General features: G+C 31.9%; 5 protein-coding genes and 1 pseudogene across 6 annotated transcripts, besides 2 other annotated features; 4 read left to right on the top strand and 2 right to left on the bottom strand.

The window, feature by feature from the left end:
* Positions 1-415: 415 nt before the first annotated feature.
* TVAGG3_0321100 (regulation of parkin-mediated stimulation of mitophagy in response to mitochondrial depolarization) lies at positions 416-8976 on the bottom strand (the record flags this gene model as incomplete). Its single annotated transcript, XM_001326714.2, has 1 exon — positions 464-8974. One exon carries the CDS (start codon positions 8972-8974, stop codon positions 464-466), a length of 8511 nt encoding a protein of 2836 aa, XP_001326749.1.
* Positions 8977-9763: 787 nt separating this feature from the next.
* Positions 9764-9894: a mobile genetic element.
* A 1423-nt stretch (positions 9895-11317) lies between these two features.
* TVAGG3_0321080 (cyclin-dependent kinase inhibitor 2C-related family) lies at positions 11318-12576 on the top strand (the record flags this gene model as incomplete). The annotated part of the gene is made up of 1 exon (XM_001287806.2): positions 11319-12576. A coding segment is annotated over one exon (1258 nt), but the record flags the coding sequence as incomplete, so codon positions are not given.
* A 121-nt stretch (positions 12577-12697) lies between these two features.
* Positions 12698-13600, top strand: TVAGG3_0321070 (cyclin-dependent kinase inhibitor 2C-related family; the record flags this gene model as incomplete). Its single annotated transcript, XM_001285665.2, has 1 exon — positions 12699-13600. A coding segment is annotated over one exon (902 nt), but the record flags the coding sequence as incomplete, so codon positions are not given.
* Positions 13601-13733: 133 nt separating this feature from the next.
* Positions 13734-14953: a mobile genetic element.
* A 593-nt stretch (positions 14954-15546) lies between these two features.
* On the top strand, positions 15547-16586 carry TVAGG3_0321050 (uncharacterized protein; the record flags this gene model as incomplete). The annotated part of the gene is made up of 1 exon (XM_001326716.1): positions 15547-16530. One exon carries the CDS (start codon positions 15547-15549, stop codon positions 16528-16530), a length of 984 nt encoding a protein of 327 aa, XP_001326751.1.
* Positions 16587-17021: 435 nt separating this feature from the next.
* On the bottom strand, positions 17022-18077 carry TVAGG3_0321040 (protein kinase protein; the record flags this gene model as incomplete). The annotated part of the gene is made up of 1 exon (XM_001326717.1): positions 17025-18062. The coding sequence occupies one exon, from the start codon at positions 18060-18062 to the stop codon at positions 17025-17027; it is 1038 nt and encodes a 345-aa protein (XP_001326752.1).
* A 690-nt stretch (positions 18078-18767) lies between these two features.
* TVAGG3_0321030 lies at positions 18768-20381 on the top strand (annotated as a pseudogene). The gene has a single exon. A coding segment is annotated over exon 1 (1614 nt).
* The last annotated feature ends 2026 nt before the right edge of the window (positions 20382-22407 follow it).

Raw genomic sequence — 22407 nt, 5'->3', positions numbered from 1 at the left:
TTAAGCTTTAAAGATTTGCACAACAATATGTTTTGTTTCTTATAATGAACATTACTCCATATTAAAATGCTTCTTTAGTTTTTATAAAGATACTTATTTGGAATTCTAATAAAGAGCTATCAAAATTTGGTACTTGTGTTAAAATCTCAGAAAACTGTTATTTCAATTTGAAGTCTTCTCTTTATGCCCTATGTAAACTACTCAAAAATCACTACATAGCCGTATACGAGTTTGTAGCTGCGAAATGGTCGTAAGTTCACTATGAATTTGAAGTTTTTTTTTAAGAATAAATTCGTCTATGAATGAATGAGAGACGAAAATATTGTCAAAGAGAAAAAGAAAATCATTAATGTTTGCTCAATAACTCTTTCAAAGACAAAAGGAAATGATATCAATAAAAAAATCCGATTGTTAGTTATCATACAAACATATAAAAAAACATTTATTAAGAAATAAATAAAAATTAGATCAATGAGAATTCGAATATTTGAAGTGCCAACTTTTGGCTGTTCAAGAAAGCGCATGTCTCTTCTGCTTCTTTTTCGCTCTGGTAAGGAATATTAATTGTTGTTCCTTTGTTTGTTTTGATCTTAACACTGTTATTTGCCAAAATCGAAAATGTTCCTTGAGAAATATAAGTTCTCATGACTTTCTTTGGATCATTCTTATTCATTACAACTAAAAGGGAATCAGTGATACAAACATATGTTTCGTCGTGTGGATTCAGAAGCATTCTTATCCTTTCCTGTCTGTTTTCTGACTCGTTTTTAAGTGCCAGTTGTAGTTTGTTTTGCATAGTACTTGCCTCTGTTGAGTATTTCTCGATTTTATTGAGTGGAAATGCTCTTGGAAGTCTTCTTTGTTTCAACACAACTGCTGTTTTATCTTCTGCATCGCTTGGCTCGTTCCAAACACCGAAAACACCTCTTCCAACTCTTTTTACTTGGAGATTTTCGATGTGTTTGTTTTCCATCAGAACAGAAATGATTTCACTTGGCATTGCTCTGAAGTAATTTGCTCTTCTACTGATCAGCTCCAAACTCTCTTTGCTGAACACTCCAATGACATTCACTCTGTTCTCGTAGACATCGCTTGTGTTCTGAGATAATTTGGATGATTCATCTTCTTCGGAATTAAGTTCAGAAACCATTTTGATTCCTAAATATTCAGCAATTCTTTGACTGACTCCAAGACCATCTAAAATAGAGCCACTGAAGCCAAGCATTTTAATGAACTGCTTGAAAACTTCTGTTTTGAAATCACCTGATATTTTGTCAATAATATTTTGTAAAGTGTCAGAAACTTGGCCCAACAAAACACCAGGAATTTCAAAAACTCCTGAAATACTTGGAATGAAACTGGAATAAGGGAACTTCTTTGTTTCACATGGTCTATTCGATGAAGTTCTAAACGCCGTATATATGAAGATAGGAGAAACTTCAAGCCATGAAACATTTGCAGATCTAGAAACAGATGAAGTGTTTTGTAGAGGTAATTTTGGTTCAATCTTGTAACTTATTTGTTCCAACAAAACACTTAAATTATTATAAACATCTGCCAAGAAATTGATATCAAGATTTGCATCAATTCTCTCTATATTGATTCTTAAATAGTCGAAACTTGTGAACATAAGAATATTTGGTGGTAGAACCATTTCCATTTGGAAGAAAGGAGTTTTTCCATTCATTCTTCCTGACAAAACATTTGGTGTTTCACTGAATGTGTGTTGATCATCGAGTTGCATTTCATTCACTTTGATTTTGAGGCAACTTCCTTTAGCTCCTGAATCAAATGATCCTGAAACATCATTCAATGAAAGTAGAAACAGTTCTCTCATGTATTCATCAATCATTGAGATCGCAAATCCCGCAAATGTCAATGAAATGTTCATCGAAAACTTCTCTTTCTCTTCCCAGATTTTATCTGACAAAATAACTGTTCTAAAACCTTCACTTGTCATTCTAATTGCCACGTAATACTTCTGTTCTTGTGTGCTGGAAATCAACTCAACAAAACCAGTGTCTTCTATCAAAGAAATGTTGAGGAGCTTTCCATTGACAAGAATCTTCAAACAAGGATAAGCAAATGGTTCATCAAAAGCAAAAATAGAAGTAGAAAGTGGATAAACATTGAAAGAATGACGAGGAATGATGTGATAGACAGAAATAGGAACTTCCAAGTCATTTGTGATGACGAAAGGTGTCGGGAACTTGGATTTCTTGAAAACGCAATAGAATGAGCATCCGTCATCGAAAACTTCCAATTCAATGATGAAGAATTTTTTGTCGGAAGAAACTCTGAAAACTGTTCTTTGTTTCTTTATTAAACAAAGAGCAGGAGTTGTCAAGAAACCAAAGACACTCAACATGAAACATCCTGATTGTGTAACATGTTGTATTTCTTTTGTTTCTCCTTCCAAAACAACACTTCCTGGGCCATGCATCTTCAAGTTTTTGGAGTTTTCTTCTTCTGATTCTGTAAATGATTTCGGAATTTCCAAAATCGGTTGCAAACCAATAGAAAACGGCAAACAGTTCTTGACAATGATCATTTCACTTATTGTTAACACTGAGCATTCATCCTTTTGTGAAATATCAATTCTCAATGGTCTAAATATGTCAGGAATTTCGGTTTTCAAGAAAAGTGACCTATTTTGAGTGACCAAAAGATTGATTGGTTCACTTCTCTTTGTTTCTTCCATCAAAATTGTTGCTTCAACTGTCTTGTCGCTCTCGAAACTGTCTGGACAAACCATTCCAAATAATCTGTCATCAACTTTAACTGATTGTGACTTTTTGCCAACGGTTTCGACGGTTATCGGTTTTTTGACACTTGAGAAAATGATTGATGGCGAGTAAATGTTTATTTGGAGCATATTGTCATCATTTTCTATCGGAGCATCAACTCTAACCGCCAAATTAACGGTTTTTCTTGATAATGGGTCGATTAAAGAGAAAACTTGAGGATTTCTTTCTCTCAGATAGATTGTCCAAGTGTTGAAAGTGTCTCCATCCAAAGAGATTACGAGTTTGGCCTTTCTTTGTGATGTATCGATGAATAAATCCTCTGTTTTAGTTCCTTGTTGCAAAACCAAAGGAATTTGTCCTTCGAAAGGAATTGCTTGCAAAGGTAATGGTAAATAAGAAGTCAAATAACAACAGGGCTCAATTGCAAAGATCCTACGACCTGTTGCTCTGTCTGTTCTTGCAGTTCTTCTCACAAAAATCTGTGTCTTCTTATAGAAAATTTTGAAAGAAATTGGTTTGTCAATTTTTGGAGAGAAAATAATTTCGTAATGACCAGAACTTGCGTCTGAACCTTCTCCAACGAATATCAATGATGTCTCCTTCTTCTGGGATGTCCAAACCAATTGGTATCTCTCGCCTGGTCTCAGTTTAGTGTTTTGGACAAATTGTTTATCGTTCTTTACAAAAACGATCAAATTTATTCCCAAGCAATTTTCCACTTCACTTGGTGTTGATAATTCTACCATCATTCCACCTTTGTAAGGCTTCTTGACAGCGGATACTGTTTCATTAAGTAATGTCGGGTAATTCAATATAGATGGAGAAAAGTAAACGGAATTTTTGCCAAACAAAACCGAAATTCTACAATTCATATCAATATTGTAAATTGGAATAGCTTGTTCTTGAGCCAGCATCATTATCATTCCATCTTTCGATTCATCCTGAGCTATGATGTATTGTACATCATCTCCCAATCTGTTTGACAGCCAGAATGATGGTAAATCATCACAGTTTATCGCTCCATCCATTCCAGACTTTATATCATCCCACATTTTCATGTATTGTAAAACAGCCATCAAAGGCAAATTGATGTTTACTGTTTCAGCGCATTTCAACATGAAATTAACTGAGTTCTCGTTCAATGCTGCGATGATGTTCAAATCGATTGGCTCGATGATTTGGTCGTAGTTTCCTGTTGTTTCATTGAAATACGTCGTGTAAGGATTGATGTTTATTGCCACGGCGTTGAATTCAGATGAAGAACTGAGTTTAAAGTTGATTGGAGGAATGACAACTTTAAACATTGGTATGCATTTGGTGGAACTCCTATTATCTCTGCACATAATCAACTGCAAATTGCCGGAACTGAATTTAATAAACGATACAGAAGTATTTCCTTTTTCTGCACTTGTTGGAAGTGGAAATCTCAATTTGGAAACAACTTCTTGGACTTCGCTTCTGATGTTATTGAACAAAATAATATCAGCAGCACTGATCTGCCAAAGGAAATCAGATAACTCAATTCTATTAGATATTTTTCCATTGGATTTTGTTACGTTTTCATATTTAACTGACAAATTTTCGAAAATTGGAGGATAAACGATTTTGTCTATTGAAATATATAATTTGCATTGTGAAACATTGACTGAAAAGACATCACTTGACATCTTCACCAAAGTGTTGAACTCTAAATTAACCCAATGCCTTGTTCCGCTCTTTGATTTCGTTGGTAATTTCAGCCTTAAATGAGGAGCATTGAATTTTAATGATAAATTAGGTTTGGCACTTTTTACTTCACTTTTCACTTCCTCTTCATTTGATTCATTTGTTTCTGATTGGTAAGCAGACATAATCAAAGGAGATCTCATGACAAATGATAGTAATCCAAGCCAAAATGAATAGTTGAAGTTAACTTCGCTTTCGATTAACGACATTGCGAAATCTTCGCCTTTCATTTCGAACCTGAAAAATTCTTTGTCAACTGGACAAACAATCATTGAGTTGTTTGTAAGACCTGGTGAAATTGCTAATCCGCCAACAGTTGCACTCCATATTGTGCTGAAACCTGCGTTGACATTTGTTACTTTGATGTTTGCCAATGGCTCGAAAATGACGAAAACAATGGAAATTTCGTTTATCGACAAAACCGCTTTTGGTTGGTAATTCGATATGACTTTTGAAGGCGACGAAGAAACAACAGAAGAAGTCTCTGAAGAAGCAGTAGACGAGAGAGTTTGTTTTGGCTTATTTGGAGAATCAGAGAAAGGAATGCACTCCAAGATTGCTTGAGCTGTTTGATGTCTGTATTTAACATAAATATTATTTACAGACATTGTTGAAGAGTTCTTTGAGAAATCGAAACCTCTCATGCAATAGATATGTTTCTCAGCAAATATATCTTCGATTTGAGGAGGAATGTCATTCTCAATGAAAGATACAGCAGCAATAAAATTGTTCAAAACAAAAACATCATTATTTTCTAGTTTGACATCGATTTTGTCCAAAGAAACAGCAGCATGTTTTTGTACACATTTGATACAAAACTTTAAGTTTTCAATCAAAATATCAAGTGTTTTCTCGTTCTTCAAATTGAACAGGTTTGTTCGAATTGATTTAGATAAAAGTGACAAACCTAAAGTCCAACCCAAATCTTCTTGATCGATATTTTCAGAATTCGGGTTATTCATCCAATAAAATGTTTGTGAGAAACTATCAAGTAATGTTTTGAGAGGAATTATTGCTGTATTCAAGTTCATTTCATCGAAAACTAAATCTATTGCGTAGTTTTCATAATGAAGTTTCAAAAGTGAAGTGTCAAGAAACGTGACATCTGACATATAAGATGTTTCTGTTTTTAGATCAGGCAAATCAATATCAAGAGCAACAGCGTTGTTATAAACACCTGTCATGGAAACACCATGAGTATTTGCCTTGAAATATTCAACACCATTATCAATTAAAATTGCTTCTAAACCGCTTAATTTAATATTCAAATCAATTGGATAAGGAGGTGGAGGAGTTTCTGGAGGATCTGTTGCAGGGAAAGGAATTCCTATTAACCAATTGAATCCTTCTCTTGTTAAATTAAACTGTTTGACATCGCCAATGATAGTACATTTTGCATCTTCTTTGTATCCTTCATAAGTTATTTTAAGGTTTTGGGAATCAACAAATAATGGTTGGTTCTGTGTCAAATAGTTTCCTTTGAAGGTTTCTATTGTTACATCAGTTATTGATTGTTTGTAGTTTGATGTTGTTTTAACGAAAACATCTTCTAGAATTGAATCAAATATCTTTGAATAGAATAAATATCCTCCCAAAGAAATTTTCTTTATTGAAACTTCGTATTCCCAGATAGTTTCTGATGGAGGAATGTTTGGATTATACGTAACTTCTAAATACCAATAAATAGCATTCATAATTGAGTGGTATTTATCTGTATCTAAGTTAATTTCTAAGAAAGGAATGTCTAGTTTCATCAAATATCCTTTTTCCGAAATTTTTTGGTCAATTAGTATATCCAATTCATTCAAAAACATCTTATCTCTCCTTGTTCCACTGATTTTGTCGATTTTTATTGTCATCTCTTTTCCAGAAACCATGTAAAACTTTTCCATGTTCAATACAATATTATCATAATCAGCTGCCAACTCAATCACCGGCTTCTTCATATCAATCTCCAACATCCATGGTTCTTCTTCAACTTTTGTCAAATTTTCATTTTTATTTGTCAAATTTCCATTTTTATTTGTCAAATTTTCGTTTTTATTTGACAAATTTTCTGGTTCGTTTTGTTTTTGTTGTTTGTTTTCTTCTTGTGGAGAAGCTGAGATTGACATGAGTTTGTTGAAAGATTTTTGGACAAATTTTATCCAAAGGTGGTCGAAAACTATGAAAGGAGTTGAAGATTGAACCAAAACTTTGTCTTTTGTCATAGAAATGATTGTATTCTTCAGTTTCAAGTAGTTGGTGTTGTATTGTTCAGCGGTCATATCAGTAACTGTTATATCAGTCATCTGGTTATCTCTTGTTTTAGTGAAATTGCACTCAATGTCATTCATTTCGAAACTTGATCTCAAAATTTCTTTTTCGTATAAATCGACATTGAAATTTTTCAAAGAGAAATTAGTCATGAAAGTTAATCTCGTTATGTTGTAAGTAGTAGTAACATTCTGTTCTGGTTGTTTCTGGTCATTAGAAGCTGCTAATACGGATGATTGATATTTCAACGCGTTGTTTAATGAATTAATACAATTTTCGTTGATTATCAATCTGCTGTTTTTAAGTCCACATCCGATATTCAACTCAACATTAAAATCATCTTTGGCAAATGTCAATTGATTGTTTGAATAAAATGTCATTTTGTCAATTAACGATTGATTGTCAACTCTAAATGAATTAATAGTAAGTTCATTAGATATTGTAATAACTAAAAATTTTTCTGTCACGTTTAACGGGCGTGTTTGTAATTGAATATTTTCAATTGAAAAAGTGACGAATTTTTCAAGATCATTTTCAATGTAAGGCATTGTGTAATCGAAGGATTTCACGTTGAGGTTGAAGTTCATTCCTCTTATAGATCTGATGATCTGCAACTGCTGACCGAAATCAATAATGTTCGCCGTTGTTTGTGTCCTTAAACTTGGATTTTTGACACTTGTAAAGTATTGTAAATTTTTGACAGATCTTATATCAAGTTTTGAAGTGCATGGGTTGATATCGACTTTGACATTAAGTAGTTTATCGTTTTTGGACATCTCCAATGATGGTTTTTCTGTTTTAAAGATGTTAATTGCATCTTTTAGATTATAATTACCGGATTTTTGGTCAGGGAACGAGTAAGCGTTGATAATTGTGCATGTTAATGTCTGTAAGAATCCATTCTTGCTGTTATTTTGCATGTTTCCGTTCAATCCTTCGATGATAAATTTGTACAAAGGTTCTCCTTGGAAAAGATTGATTTCAACTTCAAATTTGGGTATCAAGAAGTCCATTTGTATCGATTCCATTTGGAAAACATTTTCGGATTGATCAACTAATTTCTTTAATTCGTTGATATCGATTTGGTTTGTAATATGGGAGCTTTTTTCTCTTAACATAATGGACTCTGAATACCTACGAAGGATGTTTGAGGCTTCTGTTCCGATCTTTTTCTCAAGATGTTCTAAATCTTTCTTCAAATGGATGATTTTGTGCTTCTTATGCCTTTCTTTGTAGAACTGTAAGTACTGCTTTCTGTTTTTGAGTACAGTTAAAGCTAATTTCGGATTAAATTCGTTTGGCCTTGCTTTGACAATTGCGCATTTAGCGAGATAGTTAAAGAACATTGCTTTATCATCTGGTGATGGTTTGATGATGTGCGCGAACTTTCTTTGCTTTTGGAAATTTGCATAAGCTCTATTGATCAAAATGATTGTATGGCATTGCATTAAATCGAAGGAAAGATGCAAGTTTTCAAATACTGTAGATATAATTGTTTCAAATAGGGCGTGTTTCGAACGGTCATGAGTTAAATTCGCGTGGATAGAAAATGGCTGCAAAATGAATTGGTGGAAGTTTTCACTCATCTTTTCTTTCATTAACTCCGTAAATTTATCAAGATCTATAGGTAAATCTGTAGTGTCAAAGTAAATTGAAACTTTTGAAATATCAAGATTCTTCTTCATATTCTGGCCTTTCTTCTTTTTGCCTTTGATTTCGTTTCCATTTTCATCAACTGAATAAACACGTATTGAAGGAATAATAAATCCGAAGCAGATATTTGCACCGTTAAGACTATATTCAAGTCGGATGTGTATATTCGTGATATTTACGTGCAAGTTGTCAATAACTGTATTGATTAAGTTATGAAGAGTTGAAGCAATTTCATTGGCTTTCTTTTCATCTTCAGAAGTACCAATATGAAATGCTTCGTTGGCGGCTTGAAGATCATTCTTAATGACTGTTTCTGCATCTGGTGTAACTAATATGTATACATCACTGATATTGATGATGGTTGGATCACGAGCAAGATTCTTCCAAGGAAATGTAACATGAATTTTACTCAATAATCCTTTAGTTACTGTAAGTGGTATGCCATTATTAGTCAATGCAGTCTTTTTTAATATTAAATCTTGAAAATTTGCGTCTCCTTTCCAAATTTTCATGTCAAGCTGATTCTTGCTGACGTCTTCAATATAATCGTTCAAGTATTTCTTGATTATCTTGGACGCAACAGCATCAATCATTGCTTGTCAAGAAATAATTGAAATACAAAAAGTTTATCTCAAATTGAAACAATAATTTTATATTTTAATTGACATCAGATTTATGTTATAATTTTCAGCAAATATGATAACATGTGACATGAAAATAATTGTCAGATTTTATCAATTAATTCGATCGGTGCGCTGCGCTAATAAGACTTTGTAGATAGATGCCAAAAATGCTTCAATTGATATCATAGTGATATTTAAAATCACTGTGCTCAAGTCATTATCATGAAATTTCATCATGAAAAATATGATATATAATCTCTCCCCATATTTTTGGGGTACTCTCAATTCCAAATGTCATATATCAATATACCTAATCTTTTCGTACTTGCTCCAGTGGGTAAATATATAATATAAATATTATTGTATTTTATTTCTCTCGATTTAGATTTTAGCTCCACGCACTCCTTATCCATGGATTAGCAAACTTAGTCTAATTTTTCAAATTTTTCTCATACAAATTTATATCTCAAGATTCTAAGTTAGGATTCCTTTCAGACTCGTATATCTATACACTATGGGACCTAACTAACTTATATTCCAAGTCCTGGGTGAAACGGACTGTAAAAAGTTTCGCCGTACACCATCTAAATTCAAATTGCAGAATTTAATAGTAGTGAAGAAGCAGCCCAAAAATCTTCGTTCACATGGTTCAAAAACATGTGTTCTTATATAAGACGCCATTCTTTCTTTTTCTGATATTTTCGAAGATGAATTTTATTAGAAAATAGTTCTTTTTCTAGTGGAAATTGGAACACTAGAGCTCCTGAAGAGCAGAATGGCTGCCAGAATCTTCTGATCAGCAGAGGTCCAAATGGTAAAATGCCTATGTAGATACAGATTGAGGAACTTCAAAGCTCCATTTTGCAGAGATTGTGAGCTTTGGAGCTCCTCAGGCGAAGAACTGCAAAAGATTTAGCCATAAAATTTAATAGATCTTAGAAAATACAGATCAATCTATTAATTTAATGTATCCCTTTATCTATATTTAAAAAATCAAATGGTTTGGAATGATTGACAATAAATTATATCCGAAATCTTTATGGTCTTTGTTTTCTACATGTGTAACATAGTATTTTTTTTTCTTCTAATGAATTTAGGGGTATTTCATATGGTAAAATGTAAATGTGTCTTTTTAAAAAAATTGATAATGTCGGACCATGACGTTCATCCAAAAGAATACAACAAATTACGAAGTACTTACAAATACTATATCGATTCATATCTTGCATTGTCTCAGCTAAAAACGGAAAACGAAGAAGAATTAAAGTCAATTTACAAAATGATCAAAACAGAACTGATCGATTCAAAGAAATATCCTCCCCAAATAATTATGCGAGACATTTTAGATATCATTCTGTATAATAATCGCTATACAAAGTCATATTTATTTCTTGCCAAACTCATATCTGATGATTACCATGTCACAGAGGTCAACAGAGTTTCAACTATTCCAAACTTCTTGTTTTATAAAGAATATGGAATTAAATTAGACAAATCTACCGATTTTGAAAAAATTAATTCAGAAAATTTTGAAATTCTTACAGAAGATACAATTTACAGAGCAATTGTGTATAATGACCTTGAGAGATTCATATACTTCACTGAAAGAGATGAATTTGATAAAAATCAAAAACTTAAAAGCAATTTATATCCATCTTTTTTGGGAGGATATTCATTACTTGAATTATGTTGTTACCATGGAGCAGTTGATTGTTTCAAGTTATTAAGAACTAAATGCAGCTCAGAAATAACTCAAAAATGTTTAGATTTTTCGTTTTTAGGAGGAAATCAAGAGATCATGAGTGAATGTTTGAAATATCAGAAACCAGATGAACAATGCATGAAATATGCAATTATTTCACACAACATTGATTTTGTTACATTCTTGATGAATGAATACAATATTGAAATTGATCTATTTGATTGTGGAGCATTTCATAATCTTGAATCATTTTTAGTTTATTTCGATCAAACTAATGATATAAACAAATGCTTTGTTTATACACCTATATTTAATATTCCATCTCTTTTCGAATGCTTCCGTTTACATGGTGCAAATATCAATGAAAAAAATAAAGATGGAATAACCGCACTTCATTATGCAGCAATGCACAATAATAAAGAATCTGCCGAAGTTCTTATTTCACATGGTGCAAATATCAATGAAAAAAATAAAGATGGAATAACCGCACTTCATTATGCAGCAATGCACAATAATAAAGAATCTGCCGAAGTTCTTATTTCACATGGTGCAAATATCAATGAAAAAAATAAAGATGGAGATACCGCTCTTCATTATGCAGTAAGTGAAAATAATAAAGAAACTGCCGACGTTCTTATTTCACATGGTGCAAATATCAATGAAAAAAATAAAGATGGAATAACCGCTCTTCATTATGCAGCAAAGAAAAATAGTAAAGAAACTGCCGAAGTTCTTATTTCACATGGTGCAAATATCAGTGAAAAAGATAAAGATGGAATAACCGCTCTTCATTATGCAGTAAGTGAAAATAATAAAGAAACTGCCGACGTTCTTATTTCACATGGTGCAAATATCAATGAAAAAAATAAAGATGGAATAACCGCACTTCATTATGCAGCAATGCACAATAATAAAGAAACTGTCGAGGTTCTTATTTCACATGGTGCAAATATCAATGAAAAAAATAAAAATGGAATAGCCGCTCTTCATGTCGCAGCAATGTACAATAATAAAGAATCTGCCGAAGTTCTTATTTCACATGGTGCAAATATCAATGAAAAAGATAAAGATGGAAGAACCGCTCTTCATTATGCAGCAATGCACAATAATAAAGAAACTGTCGAGGTTCTTATTTCACATGGTGCAAATATCAATGAAAAGGATAAAAATGGAATAGCCGCTCTTCATGTTGCAGCAATGTACAATAATAAAGAAACTGTCGAAGTTCTTATTTCACATGGTGCAAATATCAATGAAAAAAATAAAGATGGAATAACCGCTCTTCATTATGCAGCAAAGAAAAATAGTAAAGAAACTGCCGAAGTTCTTATTTCACATGGTGCAAATATCAGTGAAAAAGATAAAGATGGAGATACCGCTCTTCATTATGCAGTAAGTGAAAATAATAAAGAAACTGCCGACGTTCTTATTTCACATGGTGCAAATATCAATGAAAAAAATAAAGATGGAATAACCGCACTTCATTATGCAGCAATGCACAATAATAAAGAAACTGTCGAGGTTCTTATTTCACATGGTGCAAATATCAATGAAAAAAATAAAAATGGAATAGCCGCTCTTCATGTCGCAGCAATGTACAATAATAAAGAATCTGCCGAAGTTCTTATTTCACATGGTGCAAATATCAATGAAAAAGATAAAGATGGAAGAACCGCTCTTCATTATGCAGCAAAGAAAAATAGTAAAGAAACTGCCGAAGTTCTTATTTCACATGGTGCAAATATCAATGAAAAGGATAAAAATGGAATAGCCGCTCTTCATGTTGCAGCAATGTACAATAATAAAGAAACTGTCGAAGTTCTTATTTCACATGGTGCAAATATCAATGAAAAAAATAAAGATGGAATAACCGCTCTTCATTATGCAGCAAAGAAAAATAGTAAAGAAACTGCCGAAGTTCTTATTTCACATGGTGCAAATATCAGTGAAAAAGATAAAGATGGAGATACCGCTCTTCATTATGCAGTAAGTGAAAATAATAAAGAAACTGCCGACGTTCTTATTTCACATGGTGCAAATATCAATGAAAAAAATAAAGATGGAATAACCGCACTTCATTATGCAGCAATGCACAATAATAAAGAAACTGTCGAGGTTCTTATTTCACATGGTGCAAATATCAATGAAAAAAATAAAGATGGAATAGCCGCTCTTCATGTCGCAGCAATGTACAATAATAAAGAATCTGCCGAAGTTCTTATTTCACATGGTGCAAATATCAATGAAAAAGATAAAGATGGAAGAACCGCTCTTCATTATGCAGCAATGCACAATAATAAAGAAACTGTCGAGGTTCTTATTTCACATGGTGCAAATATCAATGAAAAGGATAAAAATGGAATAGCCGCTCTTCATGTTGCAGCAATGTACAATAATAAAGAAACTGTCGAAGTTCTTATTTCACATGGTGCAAATATCAATGAAAAAAATAAAGATGGAATAACCGCTCTTCATTATGCAGCAAAGAAAAATAGTAAAGAAACTGCCGAAGTTCTTATTTCACATGGTGCAAATATCAGTGAAAAAGATAAAGATGGAGATACCGCTCTTCATTATGCAGCAATGCACAATAATAAAGAATCTGCCGAAGTTCTTATTTCACATGGTGCAAATATCAATGAAAAGGATAAAAATGGAATAGCCGCACTTCATTATGCAGCAATGTACAATAATAAAGAAACTGTCGAAGTTCTTATTTCACATGGTGCAAATATCAATGAAAAGGATAAAAATGGAATAGCCGCTCTTCATTATGCAGCATGGCGTAATAGTAAAGAATCTGCCGAAGTTCTTATTTCACATGGTGCAAATATCAGTGAAAAGGATAAAGATGGACAAACCGCTCTTCATTATGCAGTAAGTGAAAATAATAAAGAAATAGCCGAAAATCTTATTTCACATGGTGCCGAAGAATAATATTCTTACTTAAGATATTCTTTAGTTTTCTGGTATTTTCGAAGAAGATTTTCATTAGGGAGTAAAATAATCGTTTTTTTTTTAATTAAGGATGCGCTCACCATGTCAGATTTTTCATGCATGTATAACTTTTGATGGAATTAAACCTAGAATCTGGTATTCTGCCATATATATTAATTTTTTATAAACTACTATTTCTATTAATGTTTTTAAATAATATTTGTTTTTCACAATAATCAGAATTAATTTTTGGCCAAAATCGTAAAATATAAAAATATCAATCCATCACAATATTTTAAATTCTAATGATATTCTATCCTATTGATGGTATGGCTGGAAAATTAACATTCATGAAGTTATTAGATTAGGAAAATTGAATGGACCCTATTCAATTTTTTTGATTTTCCTCTCAATTTTATAAAAGATATAACTCAAGAACATGTGACATCAGGAATGGCTCACACAATCAAAAGGATATATTCCTTTTTGGATAAAAGCCTGATGGAACGATATTTTAAAAATATATTACTAAAATGAAAATAAAAAATCTAATTTTATGAAAATAAATGTTTATTCAACAGTATGCAAACCATATAAAATTTGCATGAGGGAGAAAATTCTGATATCAGTATTAGTTCGCAGTATCTATTATTCCGACCTCTGGATTTTTTTGAAAAATCGCGACAGACTTACCATCATGTATTTTTGCGTATTTGAAATGCATACATAGTATATGTTACGAGTCTATTCTTTGATTTTTTTTCTGATGAGTTTTTGAAATTTGATTATACAATTATATTGATTTTTCATATAAGAAGTGTAGGATAATGTAATTCAATATGAGTATATTGGTGTTAGCTTGCTCATTTAAAAAAATCAAAGTATAATACTATATTTGCTAATTATTCATGGAAGAATCAATAGATATTTTGTACACAGCTTTATGAAAGTGTGCCTAAACAAGATCAAACAACATAGGTAACAAAAGTCATTGCTGTGTCCCTATGTTGCATTGGTGGGAAATTGTAAACGGCTTTCAAAAAAAGTGCAGAAAATTCAAATGTAAGAGAAGAAAATATCATAATTATTGTAAAATAATAATAGGTACTTGCAAATAAAGATTATTTTAATGGAATTATGGAAAAATACTTATTCACTTTTAAAATTTTTACACTTTTGAATACTATTCAGAAATTCTTTGAAAATTTAAAAATCTTTCAACTCAATATCGAAAGGGATCTAGAGCCTCAAAGTTTTTCTATCATAATAATTACATATTCTAAGCACTTTTATGGAATGTTAGTGCATCCTTAATTAATTTATTAATTTTTGTACTTGAATTTGTTAGATGTGCTGAGTTATATTAGATTCATCCTCGTGAAGTTGCACATGAATTCACTGGATAAAGTCTTTCAAAAATACACTACATGTTTAGGAAGAGTTTCAATCCTGATAGTCATATTTTGAACAAAAAACCGACCGAAAGTCCACATTTCACAAATTTTGTTGAATTTCAGACAGAAATGAGCATAAAATACAATCATATTCAATGGAATATCATTGAAATGTTCAATTCTCTTGAAGAAAAAGGAAAACAAATTACTTGAAACGTTATTCATGATTGCTGGTGAAATATAAATAAAATATTTAAATAAATATCTTTATTCTTAGATTTGAATGTTGAATTACTTACTAATAATTTGACTGTTTTGATAATTGTTCTAAGATTAATTTGAAAAGCGAAAGAAAGATTTTAATCGACCATGCAAACATGAAACGAAATTAAGAAATATGGTATATCTTTATGTCAATAATCATGTGTTTATCTTTTTTTCTTGATGAAAATTAATCGATCTGGGTTTCTTTGATGCGACGAAATTAGAAAAAGTGCCAAAAATTTTGAATGGCGCGTTATCTTACCCAGCGGTCTAAAACAAACGTGAACCCTCCATTTTTCTCAGATCTTCTTGAAATTTTAGAAGACAGACGCCAAAAACCAAATCAAGTATTGATTGTTTCTTTAGAAGATGATGATGATGTCAATTGCACAAGATTTTGGAGTATTCCCCAAATATATCAAACAACAATGAATAGGTGCAAAATAGTTAGAATATATCGCGAGTTGCAAGCAACAAATTATATGATTTTCACAGAACAGTATCCAGTTTCAAGTCTTCCCACAATTTTTGTATTTGGCCAGAACAGTACTGTTCCAACATTTACATTTAGCGGTCATATTCCAAATCCATTCGAATTTATCGCCCAATTTAACTCATTAAACCCGCCAACAATTACATATACACAGCTTTCGACAGCTGATCCTCAAGTTAATGAGTATGATCCATTTGCTGAAGAACTTCATTCACGTAATCCAGAAAATACCACAAAAACTACACCGGCGCCAAAGATGGAGTTTGCCGATGAAGAATACGTTGACCCGTACTTAGCTCCTCGACCAAAACCGAAACCAGCATCTACTAAGACGCCAAATACTCAACCAGCTCAGCCCAAGCCGAAACTAACCGTTACAGTTGATCTTCCTGATGGCCAGCAAGCGCACAACGACTTTTCAGTTACTCAGCCATTATTTATTGTTCATAAATGGCTAATTACTTTGGTTCCTCCAAATGCCGAATTCAAAGTTTACGTTCTCCCTTCAAATGAAGAATTCTCTGACAGCCAATTTGATAATCTCTCGAAATATTTACCAAGTCTTCACTTGAAGATCGTAATTCAGAGAAAACCATTCCCAAAGCTCAAATTACCAGGTCTAAGCAAAATCAAGGAGTGGTGGGACTATATTTCACCTTTCGCAACCAAAGATGATGACTACATGGACTTCCACAGGCCAAATCAACAACCAGTTCATAGAGCTCGTCATATTTAATGCGAAATATTGTAAATTCTTTTGTAATTAAAAATTTTTTATCAGTACTTTCTTAAAAATTATAGTTAATTAAATGATTTTTTTACAAAAACAAAAAATTATAAAAACTATCGAGTCAATACTTCATGTGAGAGACCTAGATAAACCAAAATGGAGTATACGTTAACAAGGAAATTAAAAATTTTAATTTATGTTTATCTTTTTAGAGAATTCGATCGAAAAGATTTGCTCGGTAAAATATTTGGAGTATATTGAACTACCGATCATTTCAAATTGTTTTATATCTTGCAGATTCATTATAGAGGCATCCAAATATTTTGAATTGATGGATATTCTAATCTAATTCAAAGGGAAAAACGCAATAATCTGATTAATAGAAGGAATTCTTAATAAAACTGAAGATGTATTGAACTTTGCAACCAACTCTAAAATTATAATACTTAAATTCAGAAAAAAAAATCTGGATTTTCATAAAAAGAATACAAACAATTATTTTAAATTCTACAACAAGTACATTTTGTGTCTCCTTGAACAGCCTTATGCTTACCAGTGATTCCATACTTTTCAAAATAATTCTGAACGAGATTTGCAGCTTTTGGAAGAGGAACAAATGGAGAAACTCGTGAAACTTTGCTTTCTGGTATGGATTCCCAGTCAAATGGATCTGAAAATGAATGGTTACTATCGAATATGATCTGAAGTAAAATTTTCCTTATTTTATCAAAATCTGGCATTTCGGCGAAACCCAGAGCGTTTATGTAATACCAAACTTCGGCATATCCTGTAGGTAATCCGCTGAGTAGTTCTGTATCTGGAGTTGATTGTTTTATTTTACGGGTGGAAGCGTTGTCTTTTGCTTTGGACCATATCAAGCGTCCATTGTATAGTTCAATTAATGAGTACATCCAGCTGATTAAATCATCTCTTTGAGATTGATCTTTGTATGAGTGAGCGTTCATTGAAGCGTATTTAGAAGTACCTCTAAATCCTGATTTTGGTCTTTCCGGGAGATGTTGGTGGGTTTTCGGATCAATGTAACATTTTGATAAACCAAAATCAATAAGAACGAGAGGAATTTCATTATTATCATTGAAAATGAAATTTCCTGGTTTTATGTCTCTATGAATGAAGCCATGTCTATGGAAATCTTCTATACAATCTAACATATATAATCCGATTCTCGTTACAGTGAGAAGACTCATTCTTCTGTTTGGTAAAAGTCTTCTTGTATTAGAAATGCTTAAACCACATAGTGTCATTACTAGATATCTAAAGGTATCTGTAACACCATATCCATTAATTTTCGGGAAGTGTGGAGAGTCTTGAAGTTTCAGGAGAGTTTCAATTTCGCAAACAAGTCCTTGCTTTTCACAGTCTAATGCTTCAACTTTCATTGCATACATCGTTGAATCTGTTAAAGTATGCACAGTATATATCTCACCATAGCCACCTTGGCCAATTAAATCATTTACTTGATAATTTTCTATAACTGTGCCGCGTTTAAGGGTTTCCTTCTTCTCTTTTTTACTCATGGAAACCACAAAAAAACGCAAGTAAAAAAAAATTAATGTATTCAAATTAATTTATTCAGAAATGATTAATTCGTGTAAGCTCACTGATCATTTATAATTAAAAAATTCCGATATTACCCGTTGAATTCAATTGAATGGAAAACGTTATTGTGTTCTTTCTATTGTTTTTCGCTATGTTTTTTGCATAAACTCTAATTTAAAACTTGTTTTATAAGAGATTGCTATTAATATATCAGATACATGGCAAAAAAGAGTGGCCGGTCGGGAAACCAAAAAAAAAATTCGCAATTCTTACATTTCAAAATTTTGTTGAAAATGGTATGGTTTGTATTCTTCTATTGTTTAGATATGTTCTGATCAATTAATAATCTTTAATTGATTACCTGATGTTTCACATCATTTAAATTGGAGAAATATCAGTTCGATAATAATAGCATGATATTGATATTATCTGCACATTTAAATGTGTTAGTTGGATTTATGTAGATCTCAGTATAATGTGAAGAAATTTAGGAATAAAAAAATTCTGAATGAAGTTGTAGTATAAGAGATAGGTGCTATAGAGCGTTAAGTAAATGTAAGCAGATGATTCATTTTTGAACTATATGATTCACTAACAAAGCTATTCGTTTCAAGAGCAATTTAATAAAATGAAATAATGTCAAAAATAAATAATTTTACGTGACAAAATGTCAAAAATCTTTGCTTTAATTGATTTATCATGTTACCTCAGTATGAACCCCGCCAAAAACCACAAACAGAAGAAGGCCCAACAGGAGCCGAATTGCAGGCTAGTATTGAGCTTCAAAGATTCATAGACAAGTACGATGCTCCTGCAACTGAGGAACAAAAAACAAAAAGACAAGAAGTTCTTTCGAAAATCAAAATTCTCATTAACGAATTCGTCAGAATCATTGCTAAAAAGACAGGTAATACTGCCGAAGGTTTAGAAAACGTCGAAAGCCAACTCGTTCCATACGGTTCTTACCGTTTAGGTGTCGTAAGTGAGGGCTCCGATATCGACTGTATTGTTGTTGCACCTAGCTTTGTGAAAAGGTCGGATTTCTTCAACACATTTTATGAAATGATGATTAATCACCCATCAGTCAAAGAACTAGTCAAAGTTGAAAATGCTTACTCACCAATTATGTCATTTCATTATGATGGAATCGAAGTATGTACAATTTTTTTGATTAATATTATTGTTTCTTGCATTTTCATGCTTGAAACAATTATATTAATTGTTTTATTCATTCACTAACACACAGATTGATCTTTCATTCGCATCTCTTGCTATGACAACCGTTGCAGAAGATACAGATTTTGCCGATGACCATATACTTGATAACGTCGATGAAGAATCTGTTCGTTCTCTTAATGGTCGTCGTGTGAACGATATGCTTCTCCAATTAGTTCCAAATCAAGACATTTTCAGAGTTGTTTTGAGATTTTTACGTATCTGGGCTAAAAAGCGCTGCGTTTACGGTAACGTTTTCGGTTATCTCGGTGGTGTCAATCTCGCCATCCTTGCAGCCTTCATTTGCCAAAGATATCCAAAGAAATCTCCAGCTTACATCATTGTTATGTTCTTCAATGATCTCGCGACATGGACATGGCCAGAACCAATCTACATCAACACTCCAACCACAGGAAACAGATCTAACTGGGATCCAACAAGGCAACAAGACCACAAAGATTGTATGCCAATTATTACTCCAGCATATCCAACAATTAACTCTCTCCACTCTGCAACGAAGTCCAGCAGAAACAGGATGACTGTTGAATTCAAGCGCGGATTCAAAGTTGCTTCTGCTTGCTTGAAATCCGAAGCTTCGTGGGAGAGAATCATTGATTCACCAAAATTCTTCGTGAGACACAGAAAATTTGTCGAAGTTTTAGTTGTTGCAACAGAAGAAAAAGTTTACACAGAATTCATGAAATTCGTGCAGTCACGTGTCAGATTCCTCGCTATAAACATAGAGACACAATTAAGACACGTTAGCCACGCTTATATTTGGCCAGTTGAGTTCCCTGCAAATGGATACAGAGGAAACGAGTTTTGTTCTGTTTTTTACATCGGTTTGTCATATCATGTACCAAAAGACGAGAATCAGTCAAGAACACTTGATCTGACATCGCCGGCAAAGAAGTGGGTAGATGATATAAGACAGAAAGCTCCTCCGAATGCTGATGTAATTCTTGACGTTGTTGATACAAAAGATTTGCCATCATTCTTGTTCCCTAATGGAGAAAGGCCGGAAGTTAAGAATGTTAAGAAGGTTGAACAACCTGCAAAATAATTAGATTGGATTTGTAATAGAGAAGCAAAAATTTTTTTTATATTTATATTTATTTTTTTTAAAGTTTGGTTATATATTATATAGAATATTTATTGTATTTTTTTAACATTACCATAAGTCATTGATAATATTTCTCCTTTCTATTTTTAATAAAATTGAAATTACGTCTTTAATTTGAATCATGAACTATCTAAAGCATATCATATGCAATCTAAATGTATTTCAATCAACAATACACTTTGAATCATTTCCAGCCATGATCATGATTACCAATATCATACGTTTCCAATATCTGTAGAAACCAAATTAACTGTATTGTTCATTTACATATTAACCTATCTTGAAAACTATTTCTCTAAGAACATTTTAAATTTTAATGTAAAAATTTGGGTAAACTGAACGTTTTGACAGAGAATACATTTTATATCACATTTCTGTAAATAAGCTACCGAAATGTCTATCATTTTACTTGGATGAATGTCGGAATACAAGCAAGAAGAAGAACAAATACTGGCCTCAAAGGATTTTGAAGATAACGTGCACATAGATCTAGTTGGTCATTTCAATGAACAGTATAATTTATTGATTCAATCGTTTGAAAATAATATTATTAACCAATATCACAAAATTTGTTATCATCTTTATACCCTCTTTTGTACCAAAGATAGTTCGTTATTTGAAGAAGCGCAGAACAAGAATCTAATTGAATTTTTGATTTTTGTAATTAAGCAAAATAAAATATTCTTAGAAGACTCATTATATTTGCTCCAAGGTTTAACCAATGATTCCGAAGGTGAAAACTCAATGAAACTAATATCAGACCAAGAGTTACTAGAAATATTAGAATCGATTTTGAATGAATTCAACGATTCATCAAATTATCACATTATAATCGATATTATTAACCTATTTGTGACGATATATTATGATTGTACGCAACACAAAGTCTTTTTTGAGCCTGAAATCAATTTAGAAATCATTATTTATTTAATATTAAATCATCCAGAACATATATCAGAAATATTTAGAATGATCAGCTTTCATATTATAAATAGAGCAGAATTTGGTCGACTTGTTGAATCATTAATCTATATTGAACCAATAATGCAAAATTCTAAAAATTTATGCATCTCTCCTATAATGAAAACAATTAAGAACATTGTTGAAAAGAATAAAAATCATATTCAAGATATTATTGATTCAGATTTCATTAAATTCTTATTCTGTGTAGCATCATGTAGAGACGACCAAGATTCTAATGCTGAAAATACAAATCAAAATGATTGTTATGAAGAAAACGCAATATCTTGTGTAGAATTAATTCATGTTTGCATGATGTATTCAGAAAATAGCTGTATATTTAATATGATATGTGACTATTATGATATCTTACTGGATCCATGTAGAAGTAATGACTTTTTATCGATTGTTTTCAAAATATGTGTTATGAATATGAAAAAACATGATTTTCTAATTCAACTCATTATAGATCATGGAATCCTTGAATTTGCATCTGAGTCAATCATAAACGGATCATATGAAATCAAAAATTCTTCAATAATTTTGATTTCTTCTATTCTAGATAATATTTCATTAGAAACAGCTAATGTCGTTTTTAATAGGATCACACTTCCAGAAATTTCTTATGAAATTGCGTCAACCTTAGAAAACAATCCCAATCATGTTCATTCAATCAAAACAATAGTTCAATTTTCAATTACCTTGCACATGGATGATACAATTGATGAGTTAAGATCTGATGAATTATTTGATTCACTAGATTATATTTTAAAGAATAATAACATAGATAATCAAGAATTAATAAGTGACATTCAATACGTTCATGACATTCTCTTTTCAAATGACGAATGAAGGCTTTTTCGTTTCTCAAATCATGGAAGCAAATTCGATTTTTTTTTTTTTTGAAAATTAATTCACTTAAATCTACATGATACGTTTAGGTATTGTATCATATTTCAACTAAAATTGTTAATTCCTTGTTTAGAAATGTGTTTGTTACTGTAAAATCTAATTCTTCAATATCT

The sequence above is a fragment of the Trichomonas vaginalis genome, chromosome V (assembly GCF_026262505.1).
Source record: "Trichomonas vaginalis G3 chromosome V, whole genome shotgun sequence".
Taxonomy (NCBI): domain Eukaryota; phylum Parabasalia; order Trichomonadida; family Trichomonadidae; genus Trichomonas; species Trichomonas vaginalis.
Note: the sequence above shows the minus strand (reverse complement) of the source record. Positions and strands in the feature narration are given on the sequence as shown.